The sequence below is a fragment of the Crassostrea angulata genome, chromosome 1, assembly GCF_025612915.1.
Source record: "Crassostrea angulata isolate pt1a10 chromosome 1, ASM2561291v2, whole genome shotgun sequence".
NCBI lineage: Eukaryota > Metazoa > Mollusca > Bivalvia > Ostreida > Ostreidae > Magallana > Magallana angulata.
The window spans coordinates 21,722,676-21,739,777 of record NC_069111.1 but is presented as its reverse complement, the minus strand read 5'-3'; the positions used below and the strand labels follow the sequence as shown (position 1 = coordinate 21,739,777).

Genomic DNA, 17,102 nt, shown 5'->3' with positions numbered 1-17,102 from the left:
TTTCAAATCATGATGCATCAAAGAAAAAAATTGGAATACATATAAGCAACAACTGATTATTTATTAAAATAAATCTCAACAGAGTATAAAAAATATATTTGTGTAACAATAATAGATAACATGGCATGTACAGCGTGATACAATATTTTAATGATTTAGATATATAATTATGGAGAACATCCCAAAAAAGTTGAACATTGACTGTGTAAAGTTATAAGGAGGCAATGAAAATTATTTACATCTCCAATATCTGAATACGTAAATCTCTCTCTCTCTCTCTCTCTCTCTCTCTCTCTCTCTCTGATTTAGAGAATTTTTCGATCTTTTACTTCCGAAAGTCAAAAGACTCCATCATGTTTGGCGATTCGTATTTGGTCTGTTAATGTTATTGTGGGTTGAAACTTTCCGGTATTCTCCATGCATTCCACGTTTCAAAGTTGGCCGGGGTTCTAACATCTATAGAAAATTCAAAAACGAAGAAAAGGTTTACCATTGTGTCACAATGTCCACAATATTCATAAAGAACGAAATTGCACATTAGCAAGATCAAAATTGTAAACAATCGAACACGACTCGTACAATAAATTTTTTTTTACAAAAGTAACATTAATTCATTTCTAAAATACATACTGAGAAGCTTCAACTAAGAGAAATTTGACTTCTTGTAAGTGTTCGAGTGTCTGTGAATAGAATTAAATTTGGTCTATGCTACTTACATGGGATTGGAGTAGGTGACCTGGATATGATCTGCCTTTTCCTGGAAAACAATTCAAACACCCCATCAGTGTTAAACGACCGTGTTATTACTGTACAATAAACTGCAATTTAAAAGTTCGAATTTCTAAAGACAACGTTTCTATTTTTAATTAGAATTATTTCAATTGATTCATCAGTGCATGTGTAATATACGGTGTAGCATATATGATACTACAATATTATACGGTGTCTCTTCATATACCTTTATGTACTTATCCACATGGATTATGAAAGGCTATCCGATATAATAAATTGGGTATAATATTTTTTCATATTCGACAGCCAGTTTTCTCTAACTCATATGGACAGTCAGCTCCCAATTGGACCAATATTAGGAGTAAGCGAATATAATTGTGTTAGAGCCACCATTCATATATTATATCTAAAGAACATGACTTTCGTCATATCAATTTTAATCGAATTTTTTAATGGGAGTTATAGGAAGAAGCATGGACCTTATATAAATTTACTAAATACATGTAATACATACAAATTCAAACTTCATGTTTCGACAAGATCTTGGAAATTGCTTCACTGACTTCAGGTTTAAACATAATAAATATGGAAATCGTCTGCCATCAGATACTAGCATACAAGAGGTTTTTTTCTGAAATATCAGACTATTAAGTTTTACAATTTGTAAAAACTGTATTTACGGTTTCCATTTCCTCTTCCTTCTGCACATCCGTTCACATGCCCTCTTGATACCATGGAAGTCCACATATCTGACGATGAAGTAAGCGTTGAGCACGATCAGCCCCAAGGTCATCAATATGACAAACACAAACCACGCCACATTCCGCGTGTCCTCAAAAAAGGTCAGGTAGCGGTCAGTGGTAGTAATGGCGGTGGTTGTGGCGACTGCAGGGATGATTAGCGTGACGGTGGCGATGTCTGTGAGACCACCGCCGTCTTTGGCTGTTAGAGAAACCGCCAGGGTCTGTCCTGAGTAGAATCCGGACAAGCTGGACGCCACAAATAGGTCACCGGTGCTAGAGATCCCGAAATAGTTGGCACCAGTAGATGTAGGGTCGATACTGTAGGTTACATCACCTAGGAGATAGCAAAGGATGCAGCTCCATTTACAGTGTGCAAACATTTAAACGTTCTCTAAAAAAAAATCAGCAAAAAACGTTTACCAAAAGTTCCTATATCTCCATCCGTGGCGGGAAGGCTTGCAATGATTGTGCCTACGTCAGCAGTGGAAGACGCGAAGAACGAGTAAGAACTGGCGGTAAATGTTGGGATGTTATCGTTAATGTTGTCGATGATGACGTTCAGGGTGGCGGTGTCGGTTAGTTCCCCATCAGATACCGTGACCGTGCAGGACAGTGACGTAGCACTTCCGGTATCAACGTCATAGTTTGTGCTTAACGTCACAAGTTTTGTAGTTGGATTCATTGTGAGTTCAGGACAACTTTGTGTGTACGTTAAAGTGGTTCCTGCATCTGGATCACTCACTGAAAAAGATGGAGTGCCAATAGTGGTCCCTGCCTGTAAATCCGTAAAGAAGACTGACTAGTCTAGCCATAAAAATACATCACAGATAAATAAAATCATAGATTTCTTAAAAGATCTTGCAAGCTAATGAACAGAAAAAAATCTCACTGAGCCCTCGTTGCCAGTGAGGGTATAGGTAGACAGGAGAAACTGTGGAGCCTCGTTTTGGTTTGTAATTGAGATGGTCAACGTTCCGCTGGCTGAGGCTTTGCCATCGGACACGTAGGCGGTCAACAGGAATGACGTAGTCCCGATTGTCTCGTAATCAATATTCGTAGACGAAGTTTTAACGGTGCCAGCTGAAAAATATGTACAAAGCATTTTTGGAAATTTTACTTTTTACAATACTTGAATGACCGATTCCATCTGGGTTATTTCAAAATGCTTACAAAAGGTTAATGTAAAGACTCATAATGCAGAAGAAATCACTGAAGCAAAGGTCTGTAGATAGTTAGAACATATTTGATAATGAATCTTTTAAACAAACAAACCACTTTTATGCAAATAATCTTTAAAAATATTTTTCATTTCAAAACTGCGATTTGAGTTTTCAGATAAACTCACTGGTGGAATCTATGGTAAAATAGAGGGAGCCACTGGCCGGAGAGATGGTGGACGTCCACGTGTGTGTGTCCAGTGAGTTAACGTCAGTCTTGGTCACCGTGTACACGTCGGTGGTGGCCGCGGTGTTCTCCGCCACAGACACGGTGGTGGGAAGGTTGGTGATGACTGGGGCGGTGTTTATGTCTGTCAGAATTCGTAGTTATTATTGATTATCTGTTGTCAGTTTTACTTTATATAATTAGGCTGACATACTAGTACATCACTAGTATATTGTCTTACAATATTTGTATGATATGTTACGAAAGGGTTGAAACAAAGCAACAAAAGCATTATACTTTTATTGAATTACAAGGAGGAACTGGATTCGACGTCATTGCTTTTTCAAACCTTTAAGTCAATGGCCATAACAATTTTCTTTTCTAACACACAATAAAGCTTACATAACAAAAAAAATTAAAGCCATTTGATATTTATTGCTGTGACACAAGAAATAAATGACAGTCATATCATTACTTCTAAGGTCACTTGTAGGTTTACCTGAGATTTTAATGGTCAAGCTCCGAGGTCCTACCAGCGTGTGTCCGTCATAGACGTAAATAAACAAATCGTAAGCGGTGTCAGTCAATCCGGACAGACTCTTGTCCGCCAAAATCGCTCCAGCTGAATAAGATAGAGAATACAGAAAATGAAGGAGTGCATAGAGAAATTTCATTAGTTTAAATTAATAAAAAACCTTTTCATTAATGTTTAAGTCTTTCACTAAACAAACGCAATATACTGCATCTACATGCAAGATACAGTACTTTAGTACACAATCACGTCTTTGGTTTAGTACATGCAATTTTTAAAGAACCAATATATCTACGTAGTATTTTGACGATATTAAGTTATTTATCAATTATTATAAAATATTTATTTGGATATAGCAGTGCTCACAGTCGTAGATTTTGAATGGACAGGTGGCGGGGATACACGTCATATTATAATACAGCTGGTCGTTCTCAAGGTCAGTAGAGGTCACGGTGTAAACGTTGGTTCCAATGGAGACACTGGAGGACGCAACGTCAATCGAGTTTGATGCTGGAACCATGACAATACACATGAATATGTACGTAATATACAGATTCTGCCCAAAAAGTCTTATATAAAAAAAAATCTGAGAATATAAAGTTCCCGTGTTACTCTTTTTTATAAAGCTAACGTTAAGTACATTTACTAAAAATTACAAATACTAAAATAAAACTCGGATTGAAGTCATAGAAAACAATGCTAATTGCGAAGAGTTCTTATAGTTATGCTACACTGAAATGAGTAGCTTCCCTTACTTGTCTGTAGGTTGGTGATGACGGGGGCCTGGTTCCTCAGTATGTACAGGGTGAACGTCCCAGTGGTCGTGTCCTTCGTGTCGTCACACTCCACAGTCACCGTGTAGGTCCTTATGCTGTCGTAGTTCAGACCAGCGCCCGCTCGCAAGTTGATCGCATAGTCTAAACAAAGTTAAGAAAACACGATATCAGAGTTAGATTTATTAATATGGACAGGATATTGATAGGGCCATCATTAGTTTGCTAACCAAGTGTTCGATTTGATTATTTTCAAATAATGTCAGTGTAAATTGTATTTAAAAAAACAGCGCTAGCTTCTCCCAAAAGCTACACTTGTCAAAAAGGTCCTTATAAAACACATACTTGAAGTCCCCGTTGCGTATCTAAGATACAGGGCCGCTAACGCGGGGCTGACGTTCGTGATTGAACACGTGACTGTGTCAGCCAATGAGGCATCAGTAACGGTAAGGACGTAGAGCTGGGTCTCCACATTCACATCTTCGCTGATCTCAGTAGAAGCGGGTAGGTTTTCTATGACAGGCGGCTTAATTAAGTAATAAACATACCCTTGTATAAAATCCACCTTCGTGGTATAACTACATCATATATACTCACCAGTAATCATATACATGTATTCAGAAATGACACACAACATCTTTACATATATTGGGAAAGAAGTTTTTTTTATACTTTTGGTAGGGTGATGGAAATTAATATCAGTTATTACATGTATTAATTAGGGAATAAGGAATCATACGTTGAGAATTATGAGGTGATAATTTCGGTCGGGGCGTGGTCAAATCCAATAAAGCCCGAAGGGCTTTATGATAGATTAGACCACGCTCCGACCGGAATTATCACCTCATAATATTCAAAGAATGATTCCTTTTTACTTAATTTATATTATTTCCAATTTATACACTTTAAACCAACATTATTTTAAAACTACTATTTCTTATGTATCATATGCTATGTATTATTACTACGCAGCGCAGCCAATATCGTTCTTCGGTTATGCTACAAGACACGCCCATTCATATGAAGTTATTGGGTTTTAGGATTCAAAATTGATTCGTAATGTTATCACACACAAAGACAGCTGAAAAATGTAATCATTACTGAGTAACTACATGCATAAAACACCTGTTATCACTATGCTTTAATTATGTCGCAATTTCATTAACCAATTTCTGGGGGTTTTTTTGTGAGACTGGGGAAGTGGCAGTCAAAACATTGCTATATACTGTACAACTTACAAGGAAAGACCAGATGAAATATTCTTTCTTAAGATTTTATTAATTTTTCTAACTTTTTGGTCAACAACAACGAATTGTTATTGTGTCACCCACAGTATATCACCTGAATTAATAAAACGCTTGTATCAGCTGAGAGGAGCCGTAAAAGTATTGTTTGTTGGATGTTTATATTACAATTTACAATTATTTTTACGGTTACAATGTTCTCCCGTATAAAACATTATTTGAGTAAAACCGCCCTTCGGGCTTCATGAGATTTGACCACGTGACCGACCCGTTTTTATATCCCCATATACATTGTACATCCAAATATCACAGACTGGTGTACCTTTGACTTTGACTTTATGGGCTTTATAAAATTTCAAATCACTTTGTGTTGGTAAAATGACGAATTCAGCCTTGAGTACCGAACTGTTTTTAAGAAGGTTGGACGGCCATCTTTAGACTATTATGGATCTTCTTAAAAAGAAGAGCTCTTTACGAATAAAGATATGTAGCTAAATATTTAAGTTTACTGAAGTATGTGGACTTTTTCTTACTATATGATAGTTTAAAGATAAACAAATCATATTATAATAACAAAAACAAGAGGCCCATGGGCCACATTGCTCACCTGAGCAACAATAGACATTATCAAATCAGCTTTACGGAGTAATATACCCAAAAAATATGGACAATGTAGTCTAACAGATATTGTATATCAAAAATTCAATTTTTTCCCAGGGTATTCTGTTTATCATTGATCCCGTTTTGTCACAGTATAGTCATTTCACATATTGAGCATTACAGTTCTCAAGAAGATCAAAATCAACTGGGATATAAACCTACATCAAACTTGTGTCAGCCCAAGAATTGTCCAGAGGCCAGTCTAAACAATTTTAAAGAATAAAAAATATGTCAAAATGCTTGCATATAAGTTAAACCATATATTATAACATTTGAACTTTGGTGAATTTAAATGTTTTCTTTTGTAAAATTGGACCCTCCACCCCATGTGGCTCCATCCTACTCCTGAAAAATATGATTTTGACAAATTTGAATCTGCACTATCTAATTATAAGGTTGCTTTCACTAATGTTGCACCTTTTCTAAGAAAATGTTGTTTTTTTATTAAGAAGAAGATTTTTCTCAATATATTCCTTTGTAAAGATTTAACCGGTCCCAATTGTGCCCCTACCCTACCCCCGGGGATCATAATTTGACCAAACTTGAATCTACCCTACCTGATGATACTTCACACAACTTACAGCTTTTCTGGCCAGTCGTGTTCTGAGTAAAATAAAGGGCCACGCCCTATTGTAAAGGGAAATAATTAGGATTTATTGAAAATTTTGTGATATTTTTTAAAAATCTCCTTCTCAAAATATCACCATCTGAGGATGCTTCCATACAAGTTTCAGCTTTTCTGGCCAAATGGCTTTTGAGAAGAAGATTTTTAAAGATTAACTCTTTATACTCCTATGTAAAACTTTGATCCCCCATTGTGACCCCACCTTACCCCCGGGGACCATGATTTGAACAAACTTGAATCTACACTATCTGAGGATGCTTCCACATAAGTATCAGCTTTTCTGGCTACATGGTTTTTGAGAAGAAGAGTTTTAAAGATGAACTCTATATACTCCTATGTAAAACTTTGACCCCCCCATTGTGGCCCCACATTACCCCCGGGGACCATGATTTGAACAAACTTGAATCTACACTATCTGAGGATGCTTCCACACAAGTATCAGCTTTTCTGACCAAATGGTTTTTGAGAAGAAGATTTTTTTTAAAAATCACCAAATTTTCAATAAATCCTAATTATTTCCCTTTACAATAGGGCGTGGCCCTTTATTTTAACAAACGTGAATCCCCTTTACCCAATGATGCTTTGTGCCAAGTTTGGTTGAATTTGGCCAAGTAGTTCAGGAGAAGAAGTCGAAAATGTAAAAAGTTTACAGCAGACAGACGGACAGACAGACAGACGGACGGACGGCGGACAAAAAGTGATCAGAAAAGCTCACTTGAGCTTTCAGCTCAGGTGAGCTAGAAAAAGAAGAAAAAAACAAAGATGGTTAATTTGTTGACCACCCAGCCTCTTTAAATCAGATGCAACTTGAACCTTTGATTTATTGATATACAAGAAATTAAGTTATAGATAACATACATAGTTGGTGACAGTGAGAGTGAAGGTATGCTCAACAGTATTCAGACACAAATCCGTCGCCCGGAAAACAAACGTAGTAGTCCCAACCGGCAGATTAGATACTGACGTCAGAAGGCCTTAAGAAGAAAATAATTGAAGCATAGTTTCACAAATTCTGATATTTGAAATCATTCAAAATGAGAAAAAAGTGGATGGATGGATGGATGGATGGATGGATGGATGGATGGATGGATGGATGGATGGATGGATGGATGGATGGATGGATGGAGACAAAAAGATGGATGGATGGATGGATGGATGGATGGATGGATGGATGGATGGATGGATGGATGGAGACAAAAAGATGGATGGATGGATGGATGGGTGGATGGATGGATGGATGGAAAGGTGGATGTATGGATGGAGACAAAAGAAAGAAGGATGAATGGATGGATGGATGATCTGATAGATGGATCTCATTATATGAATTAATAGAGAGATTGAAATAAATTTAGAGGTAAACTGATACCTGTTGCCGGGTCAAAGTTGAAGGCTGTAGAGGCGGGAGTTGTGGATTGCAGTGTGAGTGTGACTGTGTCCCCAGGGTCCGTGGCTGCCACAGTGAGTAGTGTGGTACCTACTGCCGTGTCGTCTGTTACGGTGCTGGTGGTAGCTAGGCCTGCAGTAAACTGGGGGGTCGTCCCTACAACCATTGAACTCAGTGAAATCGACAAGCTAATATGTCCTAATTCTGCCCCACACATAGAAATGATCATATCAGTTTGTAAGTATTGATATGGAGGAAAATGAAAAACCTTTGGCAACCAACCTGGCCCCAGAGTTGCCTTTAAACCGAATTGGAGGTTTCTTTCTCCAGTGAAATCAGAAAATATGGCGGTGTCGGATTTCGTATGCCCGGCCGTTTGCGAGATCTGAACAATCTGATTGGTGCTGCCCATCCCACTGTTGGTTTGGTCGTATCTGACGATCGTTAATCCGGAAGACTTGCTACAATACAAGACATTGATTGAGTATGGTACGGGTATGGAGGAGGAGAGCAGAGTTGTTTTACCTTCCCTCTTTAAACATGGCTGCTTTTACCTCATAAAACAATACGATGCCATTTATTACGATATCTAATGAGTTTCAATTAACAAAACACAATCTAAAACTTCACATATAGGTAAAAGTTATATACATGTAAGAATACAGACAATGCCAACTTTCAATTTTTGCACCTGAGAAGAATAGGTGTGTAATCTGTATGAAACATATTAAGACTACACTGTATATAGTAAACATGTCATATTTGAAATATAAAAAGAAGGCAAAAATATTTGAAAAATTTTGAAAATCTGAAGAAAAAAATAATCGCACGATTAGATGTTACGTGCTTATTATGTGTACAGGTATATTTGTTTATTTAGCTACAGATGGCCAAAAATAGAATAATTTGGACATAATAAATAATCCTATTATTGTTAGTGGATTAAGTAGTTCATACGCAAATCGGGGGAGGGGGAGGGGTGGTCGGACTATAGAACCGCTTAATCTGCATACTTCGCTCATTTTCTTTGGTATCACATTTACTCGTATATTCAAAAAGTAAGGTTTTTTTTAAAATAATCATCATTATTGACATCATAACAGACTTGCAGTATTTTTATATCTAGATTTGTTTCACCCAATACACCAGTCTCTTTGTATATGTAGATATTTTTCCTTAGTAAAAAGGAACACATAATTATGTAAAATTGCTTATCTTTATAATTACATGTAGATATATATCAACGTATAATCGAGTGAAATACCATGAAAAGAGCATGCTAGACATTGAAAAAATTCTGCCGAATTAAACCCTTACTGTTTTGTATGGAATGAATGATGTCTTTAAAAAAGTTTTGGTTTTATTGTTAAGAAAACAAAAGGTTTCAACATTTGAGAAAAAAATTAATTAGTTTGCAGTAACTATAGGTATTGTGAAGATCTTTTCATTCCAAACAACGATTCTTGATAGATACCTTAGATTATTATCGTCTATAAGCCAAGGTCCTTTAATACAACGTTTTAGAATTAACAGTTTTTGTCAACAACCGTCAGAGTAAGCACACGAGGTGTATAGGCACTGAAACGGAAAACAACATGGGGGGGGGGAATGACACTCCTTTAAAATCCAGAATGTGTTGTTGCATGGTATAACTGCGGTAATGTTTAGCAAAATATTCTCATAAAATCTATGACAATGATAATAATGTTAATTTAAAAATTGTTCTTTCCACATCAATATTCCTATAAAAGATCAATCAAGCAGCATACTCCTGCTTCCCTTTCCTCCCCAATCTGAGAGTAGATAATTAACTTTGTAAGATGGATCGTTCCCTTCATGCAATTAGCAAACCTTGAAAGTTTTACTGATTTTTAACTTTTCATGAAGTTGTATTTCAATGACATTACATGTATATACCAAATTCCTTGCATGTGGTAGATTTGTCATAAACTGATATGAATATTCATGAGCTTACAATCCCAGATAGTCTCCGTCCTGCACGGCTATTTGGTCAGCGGCAGCAACAGCGACTGTTTTTCTTGTTGACGCTTCTCCGGCTTAAAAAGGAAACAACAAATCAAAATACTCTACGAATCTACGACTAGGTCTCAAAAAGTGATGAAGAATTGTAATTTTTCCATTAAATCCACAAACCGTCGACCGTAATCGTGTTCACGCCAACCAGAGTCCATGTACCAGAGACATCCCGCCAAACCTCGGCGTACAAGGTCCCGGATCTGCCTGTCCCGATATCGATATCCCACTGTGTCACGAAGCCACAACATGAGATTTTGTACGTATTTTCGTTAGACTTCAGCAAAAAAGTTGCACCTGAAAATAGAAGATTATTAATCTAATATCTCTCAGAGAGAGAGAGAGAGAGAGAGAGAGAGAGAGAGAGAGAGAGAGAGAGAGAGAGAGAGAGAGGGAGAGAGAGAGAGAGAGAGAGACGGTTGGACGGACAGACACACAGACAGAGTTTGGACAACTTACCCGTTTCATCGTCTTCATTATCTACATTGGGGTTCGTTCCTGTTGTGGTACCAGCTGCACATTGTCCGACTACGATGGTCATGCAATAAATCATAGCGGATACATAACATTTGTTATGTGTTCGGGTTGTTTTCTTTATCGTTGCTAAGTATGTAGTAAATCCTGAGGTGCTCACAAGACTCCCCCGAGATTTGGTCAGTTATACATGTACGATGTAAAATGGTTTGAAACAGTTTACGCTATTTTATTTAAACAGCTTCGCGGTTTATAAAGCGTAAACTGCCCCAAATCCATTTTATATCGTATAAAACAAGTACATATTGAGTTCATTCGTTAAATTTTGTGTGAACCTTTTTCATGTCGTCACAATGATAATCGCACGCGCTTATCGTTTGATGGTTGCATAATTGTAAACGTAAAAACGCCGTTATATTAATGATTCTGAACACAGGTGCTTGATGACAGGATCGAACCCCTTCCCCACTTCCACCCCCACCCCCAAGAATATAAACCGCGGGACTTTATTTTTTAAATTGAATTATCCTTTTATGACATATCTCTAATCTAATTTATACATTCATTGCACAAAATAACCTAAAACAAACATTTTTTTTAAAAATCAGACCCTTGCTGTTTATTACTTATATTTACGTTTGAAAAAGTCAAATCGTTCAGAACTGTTATAATTACCGAGATTTTTAAGTTTACAATAATCCAAGCGACAAGCGATAAGAGCGTGCTATGAACTTTGTGACGTCACGAAAAAGTTCATACAGAATTGAACGATTCGCTATTCTTATAGGTTCATATAAGGAAATGTATTTGAAAATGTAAATATATAGCATTGAATCATGATATCAGTTATGAGACTGTATACTTAATAAAAATCATGATTTAATTTTATACCTTAAAATTCCTATTTTATCCTAAGGGTAACTTCATATTAAACCCTTGAGTACCCTGTGTGTATTTCAGTGTTATAACTGCCGTAGCTTTTAACACACTTCACAAGCAAAAAATATGTGGAATGAAATATACAGAATTGAACGTTTTCGTCATTCCAAAGGTTCATATAAGGAAGCACATTTGCAAATGTAAATATTTATGAATGTTCATTTTTAAAATTGTGATGAATTGAATAACTGAAATTGTACTTTATCAAAATTATTTGAAAGAAGATTGAAATAGTTCCTGAGATACCATTGAAATTTTGATGATCATAAAGTATAACAGCAATCTTGTAAGAGTCATCTAAGAAATAAACAGCAAGTTCACTGGGATATGAATTTGGTTGGTCACCTGATCAAATCCTGTGAAGCCCGGAGGGCTTCTCAGAAGACTTGATCACGTACCAACCATGTTCATATCCCGGTGAAATGTTTAATGTTGCCGTTTATTATTATATTTACGTTTGAAAAAGACAAACCGTTCAGAATCAATAATATAACGGTGTTTTACGTTTACAATATTGCAACCGTCAAGTGATAAGCACGTGCGGTTATCATTTAGACGTCACAAAAAAGTTCATACAGAATTTAAGGTATCTCACTCCTCATGTTTTGATTTCATTGCGCAGATGATCATTATATTTGAAATGAATATGATTTTATTTATTTAATCATCACAGATAAATTATTATTTAATAATTACACAACATTCATAAAGAAAATCCATTTGAATTCAAGAAACAAACAAGTTTTTTGGGGAACTGTTTTTTCGTGCGGAAGGTTTTTTAGACGAAAATGACAGAAACAAACAATTCTATGAATTTTCAATATACTTTTCTTTTTATTATACTTTATTCATTTTTCACATTTTTAACATTTGATAGGTTTGTAACATATTTTATAGGTTCTGTGTGACATGTACAAAATCAAATCTTGAGAATGTAATAGCCGTTTAGCATAAAATCATGCAAATATATAGAACATGTCTGAATTTTTTTTAGCCAAATTTTGCGAGAATTTTACCTTTGAAGCCCTATATCTAAAATTTGACATCACTGACCCCCATGTTATATTATGTCAAAATGATACTGAATACATGTCTAGGCAAACTGGATTAATCTTATAAAATTCTTGATATTCAAAAAGTTTTTATTTCAAATCAAATTGTAACTATTGTCTATTTTAAGTGCAAAAAGGTCACACAAAAATTTATGCAGCTTCGTACAAATTTTTTGCGTAATCCCTCTATTCAGTGTGGCCATTGTGCATAATTAAAAACAATATTTGAAGAAATAAGTTTGCTTAATCAAAAATACTGACAACATATCCTAATCAGGATGAAATTGCATTTTAGGTGCGAAAAGGTCAAATTAAATAGGCCATAACTCAGAGGGATGGATACTGACCCCCCATTATCTTTGTATTTTTTAAGTATGTTTTATCTACAGATTTCAATGATATACTTCTCAAGAAAATCTTGACACATTGAGGAGTGGGATACCTTAACGTTTTTGCTATTCTAAAGGTTCATATAAGGAAGTATATTTGCAAATAATTACATTCCACATATTTTTTGCATGTCAAGTGTGTGGGAAGCTACTGCAGTTATTTAAGAAATGAACTCAATGTCTAACCAAGTTATACGAGTATAACCTGGGTTGGGGCAGTTTATGCTTTATAATCCGCGAAGCAGATTATAAAAAAGCGTAAATTGCTCCAACCCAGGTTATACTCGTATATAACTTGGGGAAGATATTGAGTTCATTCCTGATGATTTGATATTCTATAATTTACTGTACAAATTAAGTGCCTTTATTTTTAAAAATGATATTGATCTGTTCAAAATTCAAACGTAACGTCAAGCGGATTAGTATGTTTTATACGTTGGTGCATTGTGACGTGTCTTGTGACGTGCAAACCAGGTTATTCAAATTTAACTAATTTTTTCTATTCAATCAAATGCCGCGTTACAACCAGAATTAAATTATTTAAGGAATGAATTCAATATTTATTTGTTTTGTACGATATAAAATGGTTTAGGGCAGTTTACGCTTTATAAACCGCGAAGCAGTTTATAGAAAAGCGTAAACTGTTTCAAACCATTTTATATCGTATAAAACTAATAAATATTGAATTCATTGCTTATAATTTAATTTTTTACTGTTCATTGTAGATATAAACGGTCATTTGACCTTTAAAATGACGTAAAACTGTACAAAATTCAAACGTAACGTCAGGCGTATTGATACGTTTTTGACGTTAGTCTTACTATGACGTAGGCAACATTCTTTATACAATATAAAATAATTTTTTAGCCAATCAGAAAGCGCGTTACAACCAGAATTAAATTATTACATTGTAACACAAACAAGGTACTCAAAAGTTAAAATGTCGAGTTTCATTATGACTTCACAAACGTTGCACGCTGTAAAATGTAACGTCACAGGCGAAAATCAAGGTTCACGCTTCTGGCTGTTACATTGGCTCTTCCATTAATTTGACCTAACCCTTGGAATAAAACAGGAGTTTTCACGTATGAATCATATTTGTAGACAAGAAAAGAAGTGAAAAAATGTAGATATAAGCATTAAATCATTATTTTTTTAAAGATACAGTCTCATAACTACGAAAGACGAATAGGGCCACTTAAAAAAATATTTTCATCTCGTAATTACGAGATAGGATCTCGTTATTTCGAGTTAATCATCTCGTTATTACGAGAAACGATCTCGTAATTACGAGAAAAGATCTGGTTATTACGAGTTAATTATCTCGTTATTACGAGAAAAGATCTCGTAATTACGAGAAAAGATCTCGTTATTACGAGTTAATTATCTCGTTATTATTACGAGTTAATTATCTCGTTATAACGAGTTAATTATCTCGTTATTACGAGAAAAGATCTCGTAATTACGAGAAAAGATCTCGTTATTACGAGTTTTAAAATTATCTCGTTATTACGAGAAAAGATCTCGTAATTACGAGAAAAGATCTCGTAATTACGAGAAAAAATCTCGTTAATACGAGAAAAGATCTCGTTATTACGAGTTAATTATCTCGTTATTACGAGAAAAGATCTATTAAAAATGTTGCGTTTCATTATTCTTATCTCTTAATGTAAAGTGTATGGACTACTGCAATGTCTATTGATATATACATACTTAGCATAATCATCGTTTAAAAGCGTACGCATAATTTGATATAAAATCGGATCAAGCAGTTTTAAAGAAATTTCAGAAGAAGTGGCAAAGCAGATTGATTATTAAATTCATCGAACTGTTTATCAATAATTAAGAAGGATACGTGTAATTTGTTTTCAGACTCCAAAATGTTAGAATACAAAATCAATTATTTTCAATATACATGTAGGTTGTGTATAAACATATAAAACACAAATTCGGGTAAATCGTGTATATCCATATCCGTGACTGAAACTATAAAGTCTTTAAAGTTATCTGTAACTTTTACGACTATTGGACTACCTGGTATATTTACTTCGTAGTGGGATTATAATATATATTAGTTAAATAGTAAAATTACATGAAGTTCTTTCCTTTTATTCATATAAGATAAAATGTCAAATCCAATTATTGATATGTAGAAATTAATGAAAAATGATCGTTGTTATTTTTAAATATTAATCAAAATTGAATCAACGTTTCTTGAATGAAAAAGACTGAAAGGGTGATCCAGTCGAATTCTTTTCAGAAACGCACCATTTTATGTAGATCTTTTCTCGTAATAACGAGATTTTTTCTCGTAATAACGAGAAAATTATCTCGTAATAACGAGATCTTTTCTCGTAATTACGAGATCTTTTCTCGTAATAACGAGAAAATTATCTCGTAATAACGAGATCTTTTCTCGTAATAACGAGATAATTTACTCGTAATAACGAGATCTTTTCTCGTTATTACGAGATCTTTTCTCGTAATTACGAGATAACTAACTCGTAATAACGAGATCTTTTTCGTTATTACGAGATCTTTTCTCGTAATTACGAGATAATTTACTCGTAATAACGAGATCTTTTCTCGTAATTACGAGATAAAAATATTTTTTATGTGGCCCTATTCGGCTTTCGTACATAACTGCAGCGACGTGTGCATACAAATTTTCATAACTCAGTTTGTATGCACACACCGCTGCAGTTATGAGGCTGTATCTTTCCGGGATGAACTTTTTAACTTGCTGATTACTTCTTCATTGTTTCGCATGGTATGTTGATGTTACACAATCTCCTTTACTGCCGGCATTTAATTTACTAGATATTGTAAAATTTGTTTATTAGTTGTCCTAATATTCAATATTCTATTATTTTCATTTTCATATTTAGCGGTATAAATGATTTCATTTTAAATATACTGATACATTTTATTTAAGAATTAACACAGAGTTAAACAGAGCTCTGTACATCAAAAGTAGAACAAAAATCCCAACCTTTCACCGTGATAAAATACATAGATAAAATTAGAGATATTTTAAAATAAAACTTACCGATAGTCCTGACGTTCCAAAATGAAAAAAAGAGCAATATAAACCAAAATAGTGAGAAATTCATTTTCACAAGTTTCACCGTTTCAAAAACCACACATCCGCTTTAAACATCTTTCGTCAAAAATGATCAAGATTTCACTCATAATACAGTACATGCGTATTTAAATCTCATGAACTTGATCAAAACTATCAATAATGTATTTAAATACCTCTAACTATCGGTTCATAAAAAGAAATTGCCTATCCATACCACAAAATTACCCGATTATTCACCCGCTATTTTTATTCTCTACGCCTTTACAAAAGGAATAAATGATAATACTTAAGACCATAAATGATGTTTGTCTGAATTTTCTTTGAGTTTTTCAGCTGTAAGAGACCTGAAGTTCAAATTCAAGTGAATTCAATACAGATGACAAACAGTATTCATTAGTTTTAACACAGCTACTTTTCCTGTGGGTGCGCGGAATCAAATTACATATTATATGACAATTTCGCAGTATGCGATCACGATAAACACGCAACTTTTTATAAATCATAAATTTTGTTTATCGATCAAAACTTAATTTATATTAAGTCTTGTTTTGGTGGTTTGATTTCTGTAAAATTTAAAAAAGAACCATACAATAGGGATAATAAAAATGGCCCAGATCAAAAATGTAAAATAAATAGCCATTCATTGTCCCGACAATGCGAAAGGTTTACTCATGTGGTTGGGGGGGGGGGGGGGGCGGTAATCTACTCAATCTTGCATTCTACCATCCATCCGTCCCCACCTCTTGTGTAGATGCCATTTCAAAAGTGACACTAGTCGAGATTGTCGTACTTTTATCGAAAGTAAGTCAAAGATTCTCATGAAGCTTAGAACACGTGAACCTATCGAGGTGTATGCCTGATTTTTTTTATTGGCGTTTTACCAAAAATAACTCTTATACAAGTGGTCCAAACTTGTTATATTATTCAATTCTATGTACTCTTAATTAATTGCAGACAAAGATTTCTGAAGATCACTCTTGACTCCACATTATTTGATTAGAAATCGTGTTAGACAACGATTGCTAAACACTGATTGACGTAATGTTGGTGGAA

At 34.8% G+C, this 17,102-nt stretch overlaps 3 protein-coding genes across 4 annotated transcripts in view; 1 reads left to right on the top strand and 2 right to left on the bottom strand.

The window, feature by feature from the left end:
• Positions 1 to 17,102, top strand: part of LOC128177567 (peptide methionine sulfoxide reductase MsrA-like) — a 40,110-nt gene that overhangs the window by 10,165 nt on the left and 12,843 nt on the right. The gene's annotated exons all lie outside the window — the stretch shown is intronic.
• LOC128177599 (probable glucosamine 6-phosphate N-acetyltransferase) overlaps positions 1 to 17,102 on the bottom strand; it is a 45,233-nt gene that overhangs the window by 21,348 nt on the left and 6,783 nt on the right. The gene's annotated exons all lie outside the window — the stretch shown is intronic.
• Positions 45 to 16,169, bottom strand: LOC128177558 (cadherin-23-like). Its single transcript, XM_052844311.1, has 17 exons — positions 16,014 to 16,169; positions 10,570 to 10,638; positions 10,231 to 10,407; positions 10,052 to 10,133; positions 8,359 to 8,537; positions 8,059 to 8,232; positions 7,551 to 7,666; positions 4,509 to 4,689; positions 4,146 to 4,307; positions 3,757 to 3,900; positions 3,358 to 3,480; positions 2,821 to 3,003; positions 2,365 to 2,555; positions 1,896 to 2,250; positions 1,413 to 1,809; positions 717 to 757; positions 45 to 456 (listed from the first exon to the last, which is right to left on the bottom strand). The coding sequence occupies exons 1-17, from the start codon at positions 16,075 to 16,077 to the stop codon at positions 386 to 388; spliced, it is 2,709 nt and encodes a 902-aa protein (XP_052700271.1). The 5' UTR covers positions 16,078 to 16,169; the 3' UTR covers positions 45 to 385.